Raw genomic sequence first — 9,412 nt, 5'->3', positions numbered from 1 at the left:
CTGGTCTTTGAACAGATGGACTAGAATCGAAAGTGTGCAGGGACTAGTGTTGAGGACCCTGGGATATTTACGGGACACGAAGCAGGTTTTACAGTTCTTTGATAACTTTAAATGGACGGAGGAGTTAGTTTGGTTATCATGTGACATCAAGTCTTTATATTCCTGTATTCCACATGGGTTGGCGTTGGGTGCTCTCTCACATCTTTTGTACAATTACTCAACTATACGGAGGAGTTTTGTGAGTTTATCATTTTGGTCACTGAGCATTTGTTACAACATAATTTTTTTATGTTCAATGGTGTATTCTATTTACAAATTTGCAGTGCCGCTATGGGGGCCCGCTTCTCGCCGTCACTGGCAAACCTGTATTTATCGTGGTGGGAGGAGAAATATATCTATACCAACTGCAACCCATATGTTGATTCCTTATGCTGGTACGGCCGCTACATTGATGACCTGCTTATTGTCTGTTCAGGCGATGTGGCGGCCGTACCGGCATTTATAACTTATCTGAACGATAATAAATTAAATCTGGAATTCACATATTTAGTGGCACAGGAGGAAATTAACTTTCTAGATATTACACTTAAGGGGGATGTCATAAGTGGGAGAATGATCACCTCCTTGTACTGAAAAGACTTGTCTGGCAATACCATTCCACATGCCACCAGCAGCCATCCGGCACATACAATAAGATCAGTGCCCGTGGGAGAGGTCACTAGAGCTAGAAGAGCTTGTTCGGATAATACGGATTTTAGTATGAAAAAGCAGGAGGTATTTGGCAGATTAAGAGATAGAGGATATCCGTCCTGGTCCCTAGAGAGGGCGGATAGAATTGTGCAGAACAAAGAAAGGTCAACTCTATTACTAGATTCTCCCAAAAAGTCACAACGTTCATGTGGTCAGCAACGTAAAATTTATTTTTGTACCAATTACAGCAGGAATTACAAACAGGTCACAGAAATAATTAAAAAGTACATTCCAATTTTAACACAGGATGATGTGGTGGCTAAAATCATGAGTAAAGGATGCCAATTTGTTTCCCGCAAGGGGAGAACTCTGGGTAACGCTTTGTCACCAAGCCTCTTAGGAGGATATAGAACGGAAGACAGGGAATCCTGGTTACACATTCCGGGTTTCTATAGGTGCGGGGCTTCCCGTTGCTCAGTATGTCAGTATGCTATCAAGACTTCCTCTTTTCAGAATAACAAAACTGGTAGAAACTACCGTATAAAAAACATTTTGAACTGTAGAACCAGATATGTAGTTTATATCATATCTTGTTCGACATGTAATTTGCTTTATGTTGGGTGCACCACAAGGCAACTCAAAATACGCATCGCTGAACATCTTAGAGATTGTAGTAAAGGAGGTATAAGTAGTGCATCTGGTGCATCTAAACATTTTGCCACTTTCCATCATGGTGAAACATCTTTGTTTTGCTTTTTTGCTATAGAACAGGTCTCCAGACCCATCAGAGGGGGTGATTGGAGGAGGAAATTCTTGAAGCGTGAGGCCTTCTGGATTTTTGAATTGGCTACGCGGTACCCAGATGGCCTCAACCCCTGAATGGATTTAACCTATTTTTATTAATATACATGTTTATTAGAGATGAGCGCACACTGTTCGGATCAGCCGATCCGAACAGCACGCACCCATAGAAATGAATGGAAACACCTGTGACGCCGGCCGGCCGCCGGCAAAGTCAGCGTCACAGGTGCTTCCATTCATTTCTATGGGTGCGTGCTGTTCAGATCGGCTGATCCGAACAGTGTTCGCTCATCTCTAATGTTTATATAAGAACATTGTTGCCTTTTGAAGTTTCTATGGCAATCATTGGTACAGTAAATGACAATATGTATTTTCATCTAGTAACATGTGACCCTTTATAATGTTTTCATAGTACAGCAGTCACAATATACTACACTGTTATACTTACCTGTTATACTTACCTGTTATAATAATGTAATTCGATAATTAAAAAAATTCACTGAAGGGAAAAATATCCCAGATAAGTACATAGGATAAATAGAATTTAAAACTTCACCTTTATTGTTTTGTAATTAAAACTAAAGACAAGTAAGAACAGATATCCGGCCACCCAGGCAGTGGAATCGCCAGATTTTAAACAGGTGTGCATAAGTGTTTGTGCAACACCTCCAAGGGAGTAGGACAGAAAGGGGCCAGGTAGTATGGCTTCTTCCACCTGTTAGACCCTTAACTCTAGTATCCTACCTCCCTATAGAATATAGAGCATGCCAGGAATATATCGGTACTGAATACTGTATTTTTAAAAAGTATTTAGCTCCAAGACCCAATAAATATTACAAAAAGTGGGAGTGTCCGCTTCCCCCCTGAGGATACTGGCCTAGCGCCACACCAACAGGGAGGGATAGCAAAACAGTTTCACCAGCAGGTCCAGAGACTTCAGACCATAGCTTCCAGGCAACATTAACTGATTAACAAAAAGCATATCTATACTAACTTCACCAAACAATACGTCACCACCTTGTTTACTACAAAATAATATACACTCTTTCCATGCAGCTGAATACTCAACCCCCATTCATGATGCCAATTAGAGATGAGCGAACACTATTCGAAACAGCCGTTCCGAATAGCACGCTCCCACAGAAATGAATGGACGTAGCCGGGGGGTTAAGAGACCGGCCGCCGGCAAAGTCTGCATGCTGGCCGCTTCCATTCATTTCTATGGGAGCGTGCTATTCGGAGCGGCTGTTTCGAATAGTGTTCACTCATCTCTAATACCAATGAAATTTTGATCCCCAATAGTGTCCCCTGCACACAGTATTATCCCCCATAGTGGCCCCTGCACACAGTATTATCCCCCATAGTGTCCCCTGCACACAGTATTATCCCCCATAGTGGCCCCTGCACACAGTATTATCCCCCATAGTGGCTCCTGCACACAGTATTATCCCCCATAGTGTCCCCTGCACACAGTATTATCCCCCATAGTGGCCCTTGCACATAGTATTATCCCCCATAGTGGCCCCTGCACACAGTATTATCCCCCATAGTGGCTCCTGCACACAGTATTATCCCCCATAGTGGCCCCTGCACACAGTATTAACCCCAATAGTGGCCCCTGCACACAGTATTATCCCCCATAGTGGCCCCTGCACACAGTATTATCCCCCATAGTGGCCCCTGCACACAGTATTATCCCCCATAGTGGCCCCTGCACACAGTATTATCCCCCATAGTGGCCCCTGCACACAGTATTATCCCCCATAGTGGCCCCTGCACACAGTATTATCCCCCATAGTGGCCCCTGCACACAGTATTATCCCCCATAGTGGCCCCTGCACACAGTATTGTACCCCATAGTGTCCCCTGCACACAGTATTATCCCCCATAGTGGCCCCTGCACACAGTACTATGTCCCACTGTGGACACCCATAAACAATTATTACACTCTGGGGTCTTTTCAGACCCCAGAGTATAATAATCGGAGACCCGGGGGAATAAAAACATAAAAAAATACTGTTACTTACCTGTCCCCCGGCTCCTACGCGGTCTTCTCCGCTGCCTTCTGCGCTGCTGTCCTTGTTCAATGACGTCGGACGTCACATGACCCGTGACGCAGGCCAGGTTCATGTGACGTCAAGAAGGAGGCCTGGCAGGATCGTGGAGAGGTAAGTAACATGTTTTTTATGTTTCTTACCTCTGCCGGTCCACCAATCATTATATTCAGGGGTCCGAAAAGACCCCCCGAGTATAATGATAGCAGCGGTAGCAGCTGTCACCGGGCCCCTAATGTTCCGGGCCCTGTGGCAGCTGCCTCCGCTGCTATGGCGGTAGTTACGCTACTGCAGATACAGGATAATACACAGTAATATATTACAGACGTAGACACACATATGCTGAGAAGATATACTAGGAGTCCATAGCAGCTAAGGAACAGAAGAAGAAAGAAGGAAGATATTGCTTCATCTGCTGCCAATGCTGGTGTATCTATAGGGGTCATAGTGCTTGCAGCTACCATTGGGCCCCTAAGCTAGGGAGCGCACAGTCACCCTCATCAAACTAAGGCTGATTAAACTTCTTTGATCATCTTTCCAAAAAGTCACATAGTGATCATATAGTTATCACATAGTTATCACCAGAGCCGCACCTCCAATGAGGCGAGGTGAGGCAACCACCTCAGGCGGCGCTATAATGTCAGCTGCGGGGGCGGGGGGACGGCATTTTAACTGACCTAGGTCAGTCCAGGACAGGCCGCTTTAAAAAAAGGTGCATGAACCTACCCCTTTCGCCGCCTGAGGCGAACTACAGAAAGCCGCCCCCGCCCCCCCCCCCCCCGGCGACATAGCGCCGCCTGAAGCGCTCGCTTCAGGTCGCCCCATGGGAGGTGCGGCGCTGGGCCTGGCTTAGCATTTTTGGCAGGGGAGGACAGAGATGGCTCCAGCGGCCGCCCCCGCTGTTAGCAGGCCTCCGTGCTTGCTCCCCTTGCTCTCCGCCCCTGAATGTCCCCCCTCCCTCCCACCACTCCATCACACGCCGTGTGACGTGGCCACATAAGTTCAGGCCCGCACCCCACCTGTGTTTTGCGCTCCTGCGAGGTCTCCAGACATAAGACCGCTATAGGTAGTTGCTGTGTTAAATTCACTAAATTCACAACTTTAGGCTCACCAATGCACAACCTATAATGGGGCCCCCGCTTACCATATGCGGTCTATAATGCTTATGTTGTATAGTCCTTTGGGCCCCCTTAGGCTCCAGGACCTGGTAGCAATGGCTATATCTGCACCCCCCTATAGCTACACCTCTCATTATTCACTGTATGTGAATGGGGGCTATTCACATGACCATTATTTTGGTGGTCCATTTTAGCAAACGGTTATAAAATAAGTCATGTCCTATTTGTGTCTGTTTTCACAGATCCCTCAGTACACTGAAATGTATGAGGGGATATTCCAAAGACATACTAATAGGGAACAATGTGCATTGTGAGCTCTATGTGGGGCTCACAATCTACATTTAAAAAAAATAAATAAATGTATGAGGGGTCTCTGAAAATGGGCGCCCCTCGGGTGCAAAACAACAGTTATAGCAAATCTGATGGACCGGGTTATCCACACCCTGACCCGCCAAGATTCCTGGCCTGCCCCGCCCTCCTTGGTGAAAATTATTAAGCCATCTTCATCATGACTCTTTCCTCGGTCTGTGCTTATGACTGTATGCAAAAGTAGGTAGAGCTGGGCAGGCTGGATCAGGGATACCTCGGACTAACATGTCTAGTATAACCCACAGCAGAAAACTGGTGTGTTATAGAGTAAATCTACACCATTTCCTGACTGACGTAGGTTTTTATTATGGTGCACGGGGCCATGTCAGATTTATTAAGAGTCTGGAGCCTTTTTATCATGCAGGAGCTGCTCAGGCCAGTCACAGCCATTATTAATGCCAGTCCTAATAAATTCCCTGCACTGAATAATGGCAAGTAAGGCGCAGGAGCTGAGATTCGCCATCATGGGTCAAAAAAATGTGCCAAGTTGAAACGCATTTTTGGCCACTTTCTAAGCACAACCCAGGTAATAAATCTAGGCCATAGTATCAGTTAGTTGCCTGCACAGGTAGTATTAGGATGTGACCATTATTGTTTTTCATGTTGCCCTTACTATAATGTATTTGCATCAGCAGCAGCTATATACAATGTATACACACCTGCTGTATGTAAACACTTGTGTACTATCTGCTTTCTACCAGCAGGGGGAGCTCTATGAGCGATGTAAGTGTCGTTCTACCCGCTTTCTGCCAGCAGGTGGTGCTCTTACATCAACTTTCTGAGCGCTCTTGTTTTCCTTACGTAGTTACGGTTTGTGTTCCGGTATTTCCGCTCCAGATTGTGTCCAGAAGATGTGATAGAAGGACCGGACTAGTTCTGATCTTCTCCTACCGTGCAGTGTGAACTCCTGCCGGCTAAGCAGCAGCTTGTTGTGTTGGCTATGACAACCGGGCGGGGCGCTGTCATGGAGACTCCCAGGGCGTCTCAGTAATGTTAAAGGGATTGTCCATGGCAGAGACCTGTGTGCTGGAATCTGGTCACACACACACAATGTGATCTGTGATCCCAGGAAGAAGGCTGCAGATCACCCTTGTGTCATCATGTCGGTGTCTGAGTGTCCTCCGCTATCTATGGGGCCCATTCCTCCTGGAAGAAGGTCGGTCGGTGGTGGCAATATGGTGACAGTCATAGACCAAGGAGCAGGTAATGTACAGCGCCCGCCATGCCTGGTCCGGTGTCATCAGGATTATCACCTGGGTGTATAAGCGCATGTTCATACTATTCTACAGCCATACAGAACCGCACGCTGCGGATATAACATAACAGCAAAGGGCTTCAGATGTTACTAAACCTTTCATTCCAAGTCTCTTTAGTCAGGTGTCAGTTTCGGCAGGGGTTACTCTGGCTGCGACACCCTCGATATGCTGAAACATTGCAAGTTTGTGACATCTAATAAAAGTGAGTACATGTGTTGCATTGTGACTCACAGTTTGGCATTACACCATCACGAAAACGTCACCATTTTTGTGACAGCTTGTGAATTACAATGCGACAGCATTCACTTGCAATAGCGACGATGAAAGCTGCCATATACTGCAATCTGTGGCCAAGCAACAGGTCTTATGGCCAGAGTGTCACGACCTGAAGACTTGTAATAAATTTGTGTGTGTTTCTGGTGGGGATTTTATCCAGTGTTCTGGGGTCTTCTGGTGGTTTCCTTGCCGTTGGGCCATCTGTTTGGGTATTGAGTTTCGGCCTCCAGAATATACTTGAGGTTCTTTGGATTGAACCTCAGGTGTTGGTCGTTACCATTATCCTATGGGAAGATTCTGGGGCCTGTATAAGGAGGAGAGCTGGCTTCACTACTTGCTGTTTTTTTTTTTTTTTTTTGTCGTAAACCAACTAACAGGGGTGCTCAAACTTTTTAAACAGTGGGCCGGAGGCAGAGCAGGTCGCACAGACATCGGGAGCGGTGCCCTCCAATACGTAAAGTGAAGTGCGCTCCATGGCCTGGCTCGAGCTCCCCAGGAGCTTCATTATAAATGCACACTTGTCGGCGGGGCCAGACAGAAGTGCTTGGCGGGCTGCATGTGGCCCACAGGCCGCAGTTTGAGGACCACTGAACTAGAATTTGTGGCTCAGGGAGGAGGATTGGCTGTGGAAACTAAAGCTGACTAGGAAGTGGTGTGAGTGTTGCCTTGTGTGTGAGTCTCGTTTGTCCCTCCACACTTCTACTCTGCCCTGTCCTTCAGTTCTGTTTGCCTGGCACTATCTGGTTATTTGTGAGGTTTGGGTTCCAGTTTGTTTTGCCCCAGTCTTATGTTAACCCTTTCCTCACCTCTCCACTATCCCTTTCCTCATTCTCTTGTTACGTATTGTGTTGTGCTGCGTGTCTGTTGTCCAGCTCATCCCATCCTGTTTGTTTTGTCTGCAGCTGCACCTTGTTTTCTGTAGGGGTGACCACCTTAGTATCCCCAGTCCCTAGCTCTCTTTAGCTCTTCCCCTATCTTTTGGCTAGGTCTTCGTGTTAGAGAGCCAGGAGTTGTGGGGGCCAAGGCTAGCTTGGGAACAGCTGACCACCACCCGCAGGCAGGGCGTAACTAGCCGCCGTAGCGTCGGGGAAAGTCTCCTTCCCCTGTTCCCTTAGCGGTGCAGTCTGCAGTCCAGATTCTGTGTCTGGGCATAGACTCAAACGTAACACAGAGCTGCTATGTAGCCCTCATCTTAGGCTCCTTTCACTTGACTAAGTCTTGCCCATAAGGTTGGTGCTTGCGTGGATTTATCAGCTTGTATATGCTATATCGGGAGACGGACTCCTAGCATTATAGTTATATATGCTACTAAGAGGCTCTGCATCCCTGTGAAATACTGTCCTGTACTGTAATCACTATGGGACATTATGTCACAGAGAGGCAAGGACTCCGAACATCATAGATAAATATAATGCAGGAGTCCATCTGCCCAATACAGTGATCTGGCAGTTCATGATGAATTCTACTCCTTTTTTCACTACGATCGCTCCTATTGAAGTGAATGGGAAGTGCCTGCGTGTACGGCTAGCTCTGCTCATTCTGAGCCGTACACGCGAGCGCTTCCCATTCACTTCAATGGGAGTGCTCGTAGTGAAAAAAGCAGCCCATTCATTTCAATGGGGAGCGCTCGTATGCCGGCTCCCATTGAAATGAATGGGGACTGCTTTATACGCGCTGATTCTGAACGTGTTTTAACGTTCAGAGTCAGGCAGCGTATCAGTAGTGTGAATGCACCCTTAGCTAGAAAAAAAAGGTATAGTAACTACAAAACTTTTGTCTTTTTGACACAAAAGTATTCAGTATTGGAACAACGCATAAGGTAAAATACCTGGCAAATCCATAGCAAAATCTGCAATGAATCTAGATGTAACACATACAGATTTTGCCATGCGTTTTACAGTGGATTTACCCCAAAATCTTGTGCAAGTAGTTCCACAGCAAAATACATCCTGCGTGGATATAACTTTATAGAGCTGAACCACATGTGGACCCTGCGGCAGGATTGACAAATTCAGCCATTTGGGAACTCAGTAGTCAACTCATACGATAATCTGTTTCTCTTCTATCCTATGGATATTTATCATATATTATAATATTCTATAGGTGGAGTGTTCTATCTCTGTGACCCCCAATATGTTAGAAGAATAAGGGCCCGATACAACATTAGTGCCTTATGGAAATGATTGCTATATTTTCTAACCTGTCTCTGTATTGTGTTCTTACGTAGATTTAGCGCACATTCAGGACAAATGTAATGCTCTGGAGCTATCTCCGTCCCTTTCTACATGTGAACATGGCGACTTTATCCCCGATGAAATTCTTCAAGTTCTGACTTCCACTGCACAAGGAACAGAGAAGTCTGAACTAGGTCAAGCAAAGAAAACTAGACCTCCTAAGGATATAAAGGTGTGAACAGGGTTATTTCCATGCCCAATATATGGCAGTGCTGCACACCCATACTGTACTTTACTTCATACATATAAAAGCCTGGCCTTATGGGGCCCTTTACGATTCTGCATTCTCTTGACATACTGTATTATTACTGGCATCTTGGATCACATTAGATATAGATAGTTTCATTCTGGGGTGCCTAGGACACTCCAGTAAAATGTATTCTATATAGTTACCTGTAAATATAACCTAACATTCATTTGCAAATTCCAAAATGTCACTATCGTAATTTATTTTTCGGCAGTCGGGTGCTGCCTAGCACTTGCCTCTGGGTGTTTCTGTACTGGGGTCCTGTCAGTAGCTACTGTCTGGCTCTTGCCTTGAACTAGGGCCCTCTCAGCTCTGTATACCCATGCAGCAGCAGATGTCAGGCAGCAGCAAGATAATACAAGATGGT

At 46.1% G+C, this 9,412-nt stretch overlaps 1 protein-coding gene across 1 annotated transcript in view; it reads left to right on the top strand.

The window, feature by feature from the left end:
* Window positions 1-5,883: 5,883 nt before the first annotated feature.
* The window catches only part of AXDND1 (axonemal dynein light chain domain containing 1), a 36,786-nt gene continuing 33,257 nt past the window's right edge, over window positions 5,884-9,412 (top strand). The window contains exons 1-2 of the mRNA XM_075286591.1: window positions 5,884-6,235; window positions 8,792-8,970. Of these exons, the coding sequence (XP_075142692.1) occupies window positions 6,133-6,235; window positions 8,792-8,970 (282 nt within the window). The 5' untranslated portion in view covers window positions 5,884-6,132. The remainder of the gene's footprint in view (window positions 6,236-8,791; window positions 8,971-9,412) is intronic.

The sequence above is a fragment of the Leptodactylus fuscus genome, chromosome 9 (genome assembly GCF_031893055.1).
Source record: "Leptodactylus fuscus isolate aLepFus1 chromosome 9, aLepFus1.hap2, whole genome shotgun sequence".
Lineage (NCBI taxonomy): Eukaryota > Metazoa > Chordata > Amphibia > Anura > Leptodactylidae > Leptodactylus > Leptodactylus fuscus.
The sequence above is the reverse complement of the archived record's forward strand: the minus strand, read 5'-3'. Positions and strand labels throughout refer to the sequence as shown.